At 38.2% G+C, this 13739-nt stretch overlaps 3 protein-coding genes and 1 pseudogene across 3 annotated transcripts; 2 read left to right on the plus strand and 2 right to left on the minus strand.

Annotated features, from left to right (window-relative positions):
- Positions 1–1248: 1248 nt before the first annotated feature.
- LOC106364655 lies at positions 1249–5726 on the minus strand. The gene is made up of 10 exons (XM_022691745.2): positions 4210–5726; positions 3874–4118; positions 3234–3507; positions 2972–3086; positions 2776–2900; positions 2432–2513; positions 2251–2362; positions 2016–2173; positions 1827–1947; positions 1249–1734 (listed from the first exon to the last, which is right to left on the minus strand). The coding sequence occupies exons 1-10, from the start codon at positions 4442–4444 to the stop codon at positions 1405–1407; spliced, it is 1797 nt and encodes a 598-aa protein (XP_022547466.2). The 5' UTR covers positions 4445–5726; the 3' UTR covers positions 1249–1404.
- On the plus strand, positions 5453–7051 carry LOC106363211 (annotated as a pseudogene).
- A 252-nt stretch (positions 7052–7303) lies between these two features.
- Positions 7304–8783, plus strand: BNAA09G27640D. Its single transcript, XM_013807040.3, has 3 exons — positions 7304–7708; positions 8091–8379; positions 8459–8783. Exons 1-3 carry the CDS (start codon positions 7389–7391, stop codon positions 8666–8668), a joined length of 819 nt encoding a protein of 272 aa, XP_013662494.1. The 5' UTR covers positions 7304–7388; the 3' UTR covers positions 8669–8783.
- Positions 8784–10274: 1491 nt separating this feature from the next.
- Positions 10275–11301, minus strand: LOC106367300 (nuclear transport factor 2B-like). Its single transcript, XM_013807041.3, has 2 exons — positions 10811–11301; positions 10275–10504 (listed from the first exon to the last, which is right to left on the minus strand). The coding sequence occupies exons 1-2, from the start codon at positions 11117–11119 to the stop codon at positions 10430–10432; spliced, it is 384 nt and encodes a 127-aa protein (XP_013662495.1). The 5' UTR covers positions 11120–11301; the 3' UTR covers positions 10275–10429.
- Between the last annotated feature and the right edge of the window lie 2438 nt (positions 11302–13739).

The raw sequence follows: 13739 nt of genomic DNA on the forward strand, positions 1-13739 counted from the left end.
TTAAAGAAAATATTCACAAAAATTCAAACGAAATATTTTTTTTTATATTCATAATGATCTCATAAAACGAAAGTTCAGAAAAAAATCTTGATATTAAGGTAAAAAAATTAGTCTTCTTTTTAGAATATAGCAGTTTTGGTTAATGCAATTTCGTACCTATCATTACTTTATTTTTATAATGGAAATCAAACTATGCAATGAACACAATAAATATGATTAAAAATATAAAAATATACAAAATAACAATGAGATTATCAAAAATATTAAAATGTATTACCAAACTATTACAATTAAGTATCATTGTTATGTTTATTTATAGAAATTTGAATCGATCAACATTTTATATTGGGTCTGGCCAGAGATTTAGCTGAGTGTTGGATTTTTATGGTTTACATTGTTGTGATTTGTAAATGGGTCAGCCCATGTCCATAATATGTTTTAGAATTAGGAAAACAGATATTTGTATATTATATTGTGTATGTAAAGAGTATTATTATGTTGGAAAAAAAAAGAGTATTATTAAATTGAATGACTACATAAAATATTGTGTTTGAACTTGAATCTACGGTGTATATTTTTTTTTTTTTTGTATTTAAGCAGTTTTAATAAATAGATCATTTATTATATAGTTGGTGTTATATTAGATTATGTTGATTTTGGCTAATGTATAGTATTTGGTTCAAAATATGTCTATACTTTGTTCCAGTGTTTGCAAAAAAAAAAAATACTATAAGCATATCTAAAATGAGTTAAATTTTATTATTATTGTAACGATGTTTTGATAAGGAAAACAGTTACAAACTATTTATAATATAATATGGAAAGTCGATAACCACATAAGATGAGATAGTGTGTTACTTTTATGCTAAGTAAGTGTTGATATTCATATTGTGGTGCTTAAGATAATTTTATTCCAGACTAAAATGCATTGGTGATGATATGTCTGGTTCCAATGTTAGTAAGAAACGGAAATTAATCAAATTATAGTTATGATAACAAATTATGGATTAAGTCAATGAAAAGAACATTAATAGAGGAACAGAACAGCATGTGAAAGACGCCTCAATTTAAAACCTATCGTACAGATTTTGATTAGCAAGAAATAGAAAATTCAAAAATATGATCATGAGCTTCAGTTCATTAACTTGTTGATATGGTATTAGCCCTTTGTAGGGCTTTGGTGCATGTTCAGATATAGTATATATCAAACATTTTATGCTTTGTAAGCTGAGTATCGAAACAAATATATGGAGCAAAACCAAACTTAAAAAGAAAGCAATAACATAAGTTAACCAAAAAGAGTTTTCAAGAAAGACATTCAATTGTTGCAAATATGAAGTTTGAAATTGAAAAGTAAAAACGCATAAATGTCTAGTAACCATAAACACCACCACTTAAAACATCCTAGCCACATTTGGCTCGTTTAGGATCACCTGCTTCATCATTTTGAGCAGCTCTTTTCACCTTTTCGCCCTTAGAGTCCATGGAAGGATCATCCTCAGCACCTCCATCATCCAAAGTTTTCTGGGCGGCTGGGATAATCACATCTTCCTCCAGCTCGCCTTCAAGTTCTGGATCGTCTGAATGGAGAACCTTTGTCACAGTCAAAGATTGGGTCTTGCCAGTCAAATTATGATTTGAGACCTTCACAATGAACTTGCGAGTCTGTCCTATGGTATCTGACAGAGCTTGAGGCACTGGAACTATGTGATCATCTCTTACACTCTCATTGGCCTAACATACATTCAAACAATTGTCACTACACATTTCTAACTATATTGTAAGAATACAGTTTCAAAAAACAAAGATGGTGGGTCTGTAATTACCTCAAAATAGCTCTCAACCAATTCAGAAGCTTTCTTTCCAGTCAACTCGTGACCAGCATCACCAATGAGAAAAAAAAACGCCTGGTCACTCTTATCGTACACAGAGATCTTGGCCAGAAACCTGTGCAGTTAGCAGATTAATAATGAATCCTTTAAAAGAATGAGTATAGGCAAATTTGGTTCACTTACTGTGGAACACCGACAATATCACTCTTCCCACATTTCTTACACATAAGGGTGGTAGGCCCTTTGGTTGCCTTAGTGTGGCACACACCGCAGCCTATGTAATACCAGCTTAAACCGTGCACAACATCAGCAACGGTCGCTATGCACTCAAACCAAGCAACCTGCAAAAAAAGTTTTAAAATTAAGTGAGAAACAGAGACTATCATAGTTAATGTGTTATCCATTGGTAATAAACTACCTTGGCAGCTGCTTGCTTCATATAAGAAAAGAGCTCGCCTATGGTCACTGTCTCAGTCTTAGTGACAACGTCTGCATCAACTCTGTTGGCGACATCCGAGTTTGAGACCAACCTGAAGACAATGTCAAAGCATAAATACTATTCTGGAAGACAATGAATATTTGTTAAACAGTATGCTTACCAAGCAAGATAATCTCGGGTTGCTTGGACATCACTGTCCATGAATACACGTGATGAGGCCATGGAAGATAGAGATAGGGCACCTATACCAGTTCCAATGATGTAATACAGATCAAAATCTTAATAAATTAAGATGAAGACTATGCACATCTATAATTTATGATACCCATAACCTATCGAGTTACTCAACACCTAATGCTTCACAGACTTTACAAACGCTCAAAGCTGTTAAACTACAAATCCAATCGGCTGCAGTTCTATTCATCAAAGCTAAACTACACAGATAAGAATCACTCCCATCCTATGTATTTTCTTTAACAATAAAATAAAAATTGATATACAAACCTCCAAAGCGTTTCGGGTTTAGCGTGGTGACTAAAATAACTTTTGCAGTTCCTCCAGATGCTTTAAATTTTTCACTGAAGTCGAAAGCAGCTTTGTCCCACAGGTATAGCTTCATAACGGGGCCTCTACAACATCCAAAACACGCGTGGTAAGGGAAACAATATATGAAAATAGAAGAAGATATGTATTAGCTTACTCATGTGTTTGAACATGAAGCAAAATGCGGCGAGTTGAAGCTATCTCAGATTCATCTAGCACGAGACTGTCATTGAGAACCTGCCCATTCACAAGCTTGATGTGGCCAACATAATCTACAAAAGACATCATTCAAAGTCAATACTTTATATACTATATTCGCAGCAATGAAACCTATATATATAAGATTGGACAAACCCAAAAAGAAACTAAACATCATCGTATACAGATGATGATGAGGTGGAATGATTGTGAGAACTTACCATAGAGATCTCCTTTCAAGTCGCAGGCAGCATCGAATTCTTCATATCCATGGAATCGGAAACGGTCATCAGGGAAACAGACCGGACTGTTCTCCAGAACAGAGAGAGCGGATGTTGATGAGAAGGTGATAACGACACTTGGCTCAGCTACTCGGTACAGAGTCTTATTTCTAGACCCGAAAAAATTGTTGAGTCTGTAAATGCCACCCGCTTTCATGTGTGGCAAGTAGGTTTCAATCCGTGCAGATGGGATGAAGCCCTGTATAACAGTGCCCTGTTAACAACATGAAAGAGTTATATTAGAAAAGAAAGTCACGAATTCTTTGAAAGGTGAACAAAGATATTAAAGATACTCAACAGGCAATATGAATTCAGTAAGTTCAAAAACGTTTTTGTTGGACTATGGAACAATCTAAAAACGTAGAGCAAATCACACAAGCGAGACAGTAAAAAGAATTAGCTTACGTGATTAAAATATCAAGCACGAATATTCAATTCTAAAAAAAGTGCATCAATATATATTTGCTTCTAAAAAATATCAACTTGGAATATACAGATAAGTTTGAAGCTAAAATGATATCTTAGCTTGTAGTTTAAACAATTTATTAACTTATAACATAAAAAATAACTCGGTTTATACCTCTTCGTCGATGAGAAGCATCTCGAGACCGAAAAGAAGCTTCGTCAGAACATTTCGAGCTTCCCAAAAGTGGATCAACCGAAACCTCACCTCGCCTTCATGAGGACCGAAATTCACATCTTTGAAGAACATCACTTCCCTAACATTGACGGAGACAATAGCTTTACCCCTGACGTCAGAGGAGACAGCGGCTTTGCCCCTAACGCCGGAGGATACAACTGACTTCGCCCTTTCAACTATCGGACCTGCAGAATATGTATGATCGTTATCATTGTCTGAGAAATCACAAAGCCTCCGATATTATAATAAGATAACGAAATACACGGGTCCTCTTACCATTAGGTTTCTTCAAATTAGATACGCCGGTGGGGACGCCGGAAGAGTCACCCGTCGCGCCGATGGGTTTGTTCAGACCGGGAGAAGAGACAGACGCATCGCCTTTGCATTTTTTCGAATGGGGATCGCCGATTGAGATGCCCGAAGAGCCACCGGGAAAGGAGTCAGCCCCAACGCCTCTTTGTTTCTTCGAATTCAGATCACCGGACAACGTCAGTTTTCCGTTCGAACTCATCGCGATAATCAAGTTCGGTCGAAATAAAACTCGGAATAAGAGTTTTATAAATGGATTCAGAACGCGAAAGGATGAGATAATCCATAAATCAGATTAAATGGAGAAAGGAAGTGTGGAACGTATTGATTGATGAGATCGTGAAACGGAAAGAGGGGAGGTAAAGCAAAGGGTCTCACGATTCGATCGAGCAAAAGGGGATCTAGAGAAAAAATAAAGCAAAACAGGATCTGGAGTAAAGAGAAAAGGAAACGTCGAGGTTCTCGCATATCAGATTTTGACGGCATGAAGAAGAAGCCATAGGAACAGAGATGGGCTTGCTGGGCCAACACATTAACATTCTTTCATTTTAAAAAAAAAAATCGTAGCCCAGCATCACATATCCGATCTGACGTGTCAAAAAAAGAACTTCTGATTGGTGGATTATTTTGTCCTACGTGGACAGTCTCTATGATGAGCTTATTTCCCTTTTATTACTTGTGTGATTCTAAAGTGTTTGAACATATTTTCACCTGAAATAACTGATTCAAAAACCGAATGTGGATAACTTTCCAACACTTGAACTAATATTACGAATTACTTAACATTTTACCAAAAAAAAAAAAAATTACGAATTACTTATATCAGAACCATATAAAACTATACAATCAACATACGTCATCAAATTGACACTAATTTTTAACATATTTTCATGTTAAATAATTTTTCCGGTACAGAAAAATACATATTACTCCACCAAAAACATAACAAATCTCCGATTTGCAAGGGATTTGCATGGAGAATTAGGTAACATATAAATTCATACATGTTCTCTCAACCACTCGGGCCGCTTAATATTTTGCGCTTCTCACATCGCATCTCTCTCCTGCCTGATCTCAAAACGATTAGAGAATGATGCAAAGCCTTGGACGACACTCAAAACGATTTCTCTTGTTCGGGAAAACACAGCCGATTCAATTCTTGCGTACCGTAACGTCAGCGAATCTGAATGACACTTTACATAGTCGGGTCATGGCGGTGGAGAAAAGATTCCTAAGGAGGGTTAAGGTCACACCTGTGCTTGACGAATGGCTGAAACAAGGCAATGAAACAAACCCTACGGATCTGAGAGCCGTCATCAACGCTCTCTGCCAGTCTCAGCGATTCGATCACGCTCTCCAGGTCTCTCCGTTTCTTCAATATTTCTAAGTCTTTATCACTTAGATCTCATGAAAGAATATATATATATATGATCTTGGTGATGTATTTAGGTCTCAGAGTGGATAACTAAACGAGGGGTGTTCGAGCTAAGCACTGAAGATTTTGCATCTCGGCTTTATCTTATTGAGATCAATTCAGGGCTGAGCGAAGCAGAGAAGTTATTCAAAAGCATTCCTGAGAACATGAAAAACGACTCAGTCTACACCACTCTCTTAAGCTTCTACACAAAGTCCAAGAAAACAAGGCACAAAGCCGAAGCCACTTACGAGAAGATGAAGGAGAAAGATCTTCTCTTCATACCTAACCCTTACTACGAGATGATCTCTCTCTACGGCCTTCTTGGGGAAACAAATATGGTCGACGAGGTTCTGAGGCAGATGGAGGAGAACGAAGTTGTCCATGACAAGACTCTGACGGAGAATAACGTTTTGAAGGCTTACGCGAGTGTACCTGCTGACGTGGAGGCAATGGAGAAGTTATTTCTGAAAAGAATCGAAGATGAAACGCTACCGTTTGTATTGGCTTGGCAAACAGGAATAAGCATGCAAAGGCTTACTTAAAATGCGGTTCAAATGGAAAAGCGATAGAGATGTTGCGCAGAACAGAACTAGTGGTTGATGCAAAGTCGAAAGACGCAGCGAGCAAGGTGTTGATGGAGATGTATGGGGAGGCTGGAGCTAAGCAAGATGAGTCCCGCCTCTATAGGCGTATCAATCAGAATGCTAAGCAAGGACAGAGAAAAGGAAGTGGTGGACGAAGCTCTCACCACCCGGGATACTATGGTGGATGTGGTGGTGGGGATGGTAGCCGCGCTGATGATAACGGTGGTGGTATCGGTGCTGATACTGACGGTGGGATTGGCGGTGGATGTGATAGTGGTGGTGGTGGATGTGGCGGTGGATGTGGTGGTGGTAGCTAGGATTGAGAGTAGATAACAAAGTAGAGAGTCATTGGTCATGTGTTTAGTCAAAATAATGGTTACTTAACTACAGTCAAATGTTTTACTTATTGGTGATACTACAGTCAAATGTTTTACTTATTGGTGATATGGCTTTACCATATTGTCTAACATTGTGTTGTACATCTTGACCATCAATTTGTAGGATATTAATAAAGCACCTATAGGCAACATTTGCATTCAAATCACATGAACTTTATGATGTATTCTCTATGTTGGGTGACCCATGCGTCCAATATAGAGGTCTGAATCCAATGAAACTTTAGCAACCAAATCACTTTTGTAACAAAACACTTTTTGACAGTTTTACTTTCACCATTTTAAAAATCTACTGTAAACATGGACTCTAAATCAAATAACTGGACTAAAATATAAAAATGATTTTAAAACCTTAAAACCAACCAGCGTGCGGTCAAAGAAAAATCTTGACTCAGAAGCATAGTAGTTAAAAAATAATGAAAAACAAAGAAATACTAAAACCAAGACTAAACATAACCCTTAATCGATCTTTCTTTAAGAGGCTCATCACCATCTGATCGAACTTAATTTAGTTTTCAATAATTTAATTATATTGCAACATAAGACATGACACGTTGAAAGGCAGGTAACGAACACTCACGACTTCACTTTGACACGTGCAGATCACCCAAGCTTCACGTGGAACTACGTCAATAAGAGTTCCTCTCTTCATAAATCATGTTCCTGCAGCTTCTGCGTTATCAACAGTCAAGTACTTATCCGTTAAAATCATAATCGCACCAAAGTGTTTACAATAAAAGGAACAGAATCATGTCAGGCGTATCTCTTGCGGTGGGTCCAAGAACCGATAGGGACAAAACAACGTCGTCGTCAAGTGAAAAGGGACGGTGGTCGGAGATGACGGCAGCCGGAGGTGGCGGCGGTGGTTTGATGGGATCACTGAGGGTAATAGAGCTACAGCTAGTCGCGTTCATACTAGTCTTCTCAGCAAGCGGTCTCGTACCGCTACTCGACATGCTGTTTCCAGCGTTTGCGTCTCTCTATATAATAGCCCTCTCGCGTTTGGCTTTCCCTTCTCACAGAGTTTCCTCCACTACACCTGAAGTTTTTCACGGCAGCAAACTCTTCAGGTTCCATATCCATCACAAGAAATAAAAATAAAAGAAATACCTTGAAATAGCAGAAAATTTTCTAAAATAGTATTTATTTGAAATTAAAAAAACTATTTTATGGATAAGATTTACCATTTATTTATTAAAATATTATAGAATTTAGAGTAGCATTTAGTGGATGGAGATTAATAAAGTGAAGATCTAAGGTTTGAAGTAATTTTACTCTTTACTATATGTTATTTTGGAAATATTTTTTTTTTCTAAATATGCAAAATTTTGAATAAATTGAACAAATTTCAAAAATGTGATACTAAAAAAAACTCTTTTTAATTCTTTTTTTAATAATTCTTTTTGTTAACTTTCTTGATGAGATTCTGACCATTTTTACCGATATTGCAAGGGTTTATGTGATTTCCGGGACGACGATTGGTCTGTTCTTGCCTCTAGCTTATGTGTTAGGTGGTTTCGCAAGAGGAGACGATCAAGCGGTGAGATCAGCAACACCACACTTGTTTCTACTGTCATGTCAAATCCTGACAGAGAATGTAATAAGTGGCCTATCTCTCTTCTCGCCGCCTGTAAGAGCTCTGGTGCCACTGCTCTACACAGTCTGGAGAATCTTTGTCATCATTGATTGGTGTAAAGATGTTTGGTTCAACAAATCTTTACCAGTCAATGCTACACCCAATGTAAATGGCTTATACACATTTTTAACTAGAATACAAGTCTTCTTACCGTTTATAACCTGTTTGAGTTCATTATTTGTAGGTGGCTGCGTGGTTCTGGTTTGGACGTTATTTAGCAGTAGCGAATTTAGTATACTTTGGAGTGAATCTACTCTGTTTCTTGATCCCTAGATTCCTACCTCGTGCTTTTGACCGTTACTTCAGAGAAAGAGATGAGATCCTTGCTAAAAGCCAAGAAGACAAGCCAGTTCAAGTTCCTAGAGAAAGAGTTTCAGACCACAAATCTGATTGATAAATCTCTTTTGTTTCTTCTGAATGTGTAATGTAACGAATTAAGTTGTTTATTATAGATACTATGATGAAATATTAGTAAGGATAATGAAACAGTGAGGTTGTGGTTGTACAAAGTTTAAGTCCCCACTTGTACTAACCAGACCATGCCTGGGTCCGGCATCTTCCCTGCCGCTCCATAGATTGGAGCCAAGCCTCCTTTGATCGGTCCTGGGTTTGCTTTCACCTGACCAGAAACATGTCTTAATAAAACATGATGTCATTAACTGCAACGTTTTGGTGTTTAAGATTATTACCTGTTGGGTCTCTGTTGGGCCCCAAGTTCACAAGCGAAAGGTAACACAAAACCACCAAGGCAAAGGTCATAAAAGCATATTCCATAGCTAAGAGCCAGTTGACCAAGCGCCTATAATGAAAAAAAGGTTTGTAGAAGAACATAAACGTCCTAAAAATTACAGTAGTCAGAAACAAAGTCTACCTCAACAGGATAGATGATGCCATGAGGGAATCCTCGTGCTGATCCAACAATCTGAAACAAAATGATTTTTAAAATCATGAAAAGGAAAACAAATCACACACCTTAACTTTAAAGCTGCATGAACATGGCACATATAAAAGGTGAGTACCCCTGTGAAACAGAAGTTTCAAACCATGGGAAGAATATCAAACCATGGGAAAAATATCAAAACATACTATAGCAAAAAAAAAAACATATTATAACTGGCATCTCAAGACAATACCATGATGGTGTGTTTCTGTTAACGTGCCTCCTCATAGCCTCCTCAAGACATACATTTCTTACCATTCTTGTGCTTCCACCTATGGTATCTGTTAGAAAAAGGTAGAAGAAATCAAACAAAGAAAACTTGGAGGACATATATAAAAAGCATAAGCTACCACAGACATACACAGTTCCAGAGCATTTGCCTTGCCAAAGAGCATCATTCCTCTTTTCAATCTCCATTTTATCCAGAACTTGGACTCCTAGACCTTTTACTTGCAGTTCTTTTTATTAGAGCTCCCACAAGATTGTAATTGATCAACAACCTGTGAATTAGTAGAAACAACAATCAAACTAGCTATAGCACTGATGCTACTTCCGCAAAGTCAGATAAACTTCTAAAGTCTCCCTTAAAAAGAAGCTAGTATGGTCCCATCTAAACCTAAGTGTCTAGTAAAATTTTGAACTTTACCAGCCTTATGTCTCAATGCTACAAATAAACATGTGTCCATGGCATTTCTACTGCTTCTCTGCCACATAATATCACAGTCCTTACTAATGATGGCAGACATTTAGAACAGAGAAACTCAAAAGCTAAAAACTTTTTCCCAAAATTATTTTAATAGGAGTAACGCATTAAAAATGGTCATTACACGAGCAATCTTCATAGAGATTCAAACACAACACACCTTTTGTTTCTGAGCATCTATGTACTTTTGAACTCCGGGAATCATTCTGTTTCATTTTCTTTTCCCACAGAATCATCCAATCAAGACTTGGATCGAAGAAAAGAAAATAAGATATGGTTAAGAAAAAAAACACTTTGATAGGCTAAGCTTGGACCGGGAGATGTGGCCAGTGGTCAGAGGATAGAGAAACAACAAAGGATAGAGAAACATTCAGATGAAAATAGCATATTGGAAACAATTTTAATTTGTCATATCAAGTCACTGGAATGTAAATGACAAACGAACAAACCCCATTCAAATACAAAAGAGACAAATCATTGATTAAATAGTGTATAGTATCTGAGATTCTTCTTCAGGCGTAGTTCAACCTGAATATATCGTTGAACACGTAAAAGCTTCCTTGTGGCGTTGGCATCAAGTGAAACATCTGCATCACATAAAAGAAAAAATGAAATTAGTTTATAGGCTTATGTCTTAAAACAACGTCATCAAAGATAAATCATAACAAACAGACAAAGACACCAAAAACCAAACAAAAGTTCTAGGATGCACGAAACTGATATAAAAGATCTTGAACTAAACAAACTTGACATTAACTCAAATGTCTGAAACAAGCACATGCCAAACAGATCTATCACATGCTTACAGATCTATCAGCCATTTTAAACCCTAACGATCTAACTATTCAAAGAAAGAGAGAGAGAGAGAGAGAGAGAGAGAGAGAGAGAGACACCTGGCTGAACTTGAGAGCGTGCTCTTCGCCGGCGAGCTGGAGGTTCCCGGAGACGAAAACGAGCATACCGGAGGCGGGACCAGAAGGCTGACAATCGACAGTGGAGATGTTGTGTTTGCACTGCTGGAAAGGGAGAGAGGTGAGCTTGGCGACGATGCTCTGGACTCCTTGGATCTTCTGACCCTCGAAGGTGAGCATGGAAGCTTCCTGGTAGAGACCGCCCAGACCGACACGGTTATTGTCGAAGGTCGAGTAGTAATGCTCGACGAAGGCCTTGGCCACTGCATCGGGATCCATCTGCGCCGCCATTAGAGATAGAGAGAGAGAGAGAAGACGATGAGGCAGAGGCAAGTATTAGAGCCGGAAAGGGTTTTGGTATTGTATTTATTCAGAGAAATGATACGCATCAACGTCGCGTTGCAACGACGCTCATTTTTTTTCTTCTTTTTCTCTGTTTTATTTTCTTGTCAACTTTGTATTTTTTTTTTATCATCTCATTTTACTAAAAGACCAAAAAACAACATATATGTAGGGCCAAACATACAAGTCTTATAGGGCCACCCACAAGGCCCAGTAACGTCAAGCCGAAAGGAAGAAAGAAGCTCAATCACAACAGCTCAGGGAGATGCGTCAAACGCATGCGGAAGGTGGACGCGTGTCGAAAGAGCAGAACCTTCCCTAAGACCACCTCCAGCGGTAGGTTGAGGAGGAGGTTCTAAAGTAATAAAAAAAAAAAATAAATAAAAAATAGTGTTATTAGGCCATCCTCAAAAGGGGAGCACATAGGGTGTGCTTGGGCTTAATATATTTGGATTTAATCCAAAAGTGGGCTAAGAGCAGTTTGAGAGGGCTTGTCGAAGAGCTGTGCTTAAGGGAAGTGCTGGTCGACGTGGCAAGTGTGTATTGGTCGAAAAAAAAGAAAGGGAACACGGGTTTTTCTTTTCCCCATTTCCTAGGGTTTGCGATCTATCTCTCGAATCCACAAACGGCGACGAACGGGAGAAGCCAGTTCCGTTCGATTTCCGACCGAAGCACACCGTGAATCGATCTTTTATCTCCTCCTCACCGATCTTCTGTATCACCTTTGAAGGTATGACCGATGTTTTGTCTCTGCTCTTTTCTCTCCTCGTCTCCTCGTCTCCTTCGTTTATCGTTCTCATCGATTTAGGTTTGTAGGTATGGGTTAAGCGTTTTAATCGATCTTATCCATTGTTTACGGTTAGATTGTTAACAAAATTTTGTCTCTGATCTTTTCTCTCCTCGTCTCCTCGTCTCCTTCGTTTATCGTTCTCATCGGTTTAGGTTTGTTGGTATGGGTTAAGCGTTTTAATCGATCATATACATTGTTTACGGTTAGATTCTTAAGAAAATAGGAAGTCGATCTTGTTTATGGCTTCGTTTAGGTTCTTAAGAAAATTGGAAGCTTAAGATTCTCTTTTGTTTTGTTTCTGAGGATTGAAGTTGCGGATAGTCAGGCCGAGAGTTAAACCGGCTAAGCAACAACAAACAAGCCTCTATCGAAAGTACAAGGTTAGTCATATGTGTTTTCAATAGCCAATGCTTGAATTGAGTTGTTGTTGTGTTTAGTTGAATAGTTTAGTTAGCTTTTGATTTCGTCTTTCTCTTCTCGTGTATCAGTTTGCTTTGAGTTAACTAGTTTCATGGTTTAACTCACAAAACTATAAAGTGATATGAAAGCTAAAGTGATATGAAAGCTAACCAACAAAACTTGCACTGGAAATGATATTGTAAGCTTTAACAAAACACTCTAATGTCTGCAATAAGTGTCTGAGTTGATGGAAGTAGGTAATGGTTATTAGTTAAGAATTAACTACAACTACTACCATTTAAACCTGAGATTGTGAACTCAATCTCTCTTCATCATCTTCTTCTTTGTATGAAATCGTTTCCTATGGATTCAAACAATAATCCTAGTCAGTCTCAATCATACTTTAGTCTTCTTAACTTCTCTTATGATAGATTCTCTCCCAGTGTAAACTTCTCCTCTTCTCAAACCCAAACCCCTTTTCTTAGTTCACAACCGAGTTCCCAGCCGAGTCAACCTCCTAGTCAAGCAGAAGAGACACCAGAAGAGCGTAGAGAGAGAAGGATATGGTCCACCCAAGATGACTTAGTCCTAATAAGTGGCTGGTTAAACACATCGAAGGATTCCATTGTTGGCAATGACCAAAGGGGTGGGTGCTTTTGGAAGCGTATAGCCGATTATTATGCATCAAGTACTCATGTACTTGATGGTGCTGAGCCAAGAAACCATGAGCATTGTAGACAACGGTGGCAAAAGATTTCTCGCGAAGTGAGCAGGTTCTGTGGAACCTATGCAGATGCAAAGGGTGAGAAAGCTAGTGGGATGAATGATTTGGACATTCTGCAGAATGTTCACCAAATCTTCACTTTGATGTATAAGAAGAAGTTTGGTCTGGAGTATGCGTGGAATGTCCTGCGGTTTGAACAGAAATGGTGCGACCACACCCCTATGAACCCAACTCCGAAGACAACCAGCTCTAACAAGAGAAAAGCCGATGATGCAGCACCATCTACAGAATCTGTTGTTGGTGAGCATGAGAGCAGGCCTCCTGGTATAAAGGCCATGAAAAGGTTAAGGAACAAAGGGAAAGACAAGGATGCCCCAGCTTCGAACATTAGTCAGATATGGGAGATGAAACAGATAGATTTGGACGTGAAGAAAGAACTCCAAAAGATGTCACTTCTTGATACCCTCATTGCCCGCAATGACACTCTTGATGAAGATGAGAAAGTCATTAAAAAGAGCCTAATGCGTCAACTATTTAAGGAACTTTGAACTGTTTGTTGCAAGTTTGTTTGCGTCTGTCTTTGATATGTTTTATGCTTTAGGAAACGAGTCTTGTAATGAACCAGTTTGGTTTCTGGATATGTTTTAATGAATCAG

Source organism: Brassica napus, chromosome A9 (assembly GCF_020379485.1).
Source record: "Brassica napus cultivar Da-Ae chromosome A9, Da-Ae, whole genome shotgun sequence".
Classification (NCBI taxonomy): Eukaryota; Viridiplantae; Streptophyta; class Magnoliopsida; order Brassicales; family Brassicaceae; genus Brassica; species Brassica napus.

Coding starts and splice junctions, on each gene's coding strand:
- LOC106364655 (XM_022691745.2), bottom strand. CDS start 4,444: ATGAGTTCGAACGGAAAACTGACGTTGTCCGGTGATCTGAATTCGAAG. Junction 4,119..4,209: donor TAATTTGAAGAAACCTAATG/GTAAGAGGACCC, acceptor CATATTCTGCAG/GTCCGATAGTTGAAAGGGCG. Junction 1,948..2,015: donor GATATTGTCGGTGTTCCACA/GTAAGTGAACCA, acceptor CTAACTGCACAG/GTTTCTGGCCAAGATCTCTG.
- BNAA09G27640D (XM_013807040.3), top strand. CDS start 7,389: ATGTCAGGCGTATCTCTTGCGGTGGGTCCAAGAACCGATAGGGACAAA. Junction 7,709..8,090: donor CACGGCAGCAAACTCTTCAG/GTTCCATATCCA, acceptor CGATATTGCAAG/GGTTTATGTGATTTCCGGGA. Junction 8,380..8,458: donor CAGTCAATGCTACACCCAAT/GTAAATGGCTTA, acceptor CATTATTTGTAG/GTGGCTGCGTGGTTCTGGTT.
- LOC106367300 (XM_013807041.3), bottom strand. CDS start 11,119: ATGGCGGCGCAGATGGATCCCGATGCAGTGGCCAAGGCCTTCGTCGAG. Junction 10,505..10,810: donor ACGCTCTCAAGTTCAGCCAG/GTGTCTCTCTCT, acceptor TATGTGATGCAG/ATGTTTCACTTGATGCCAAC.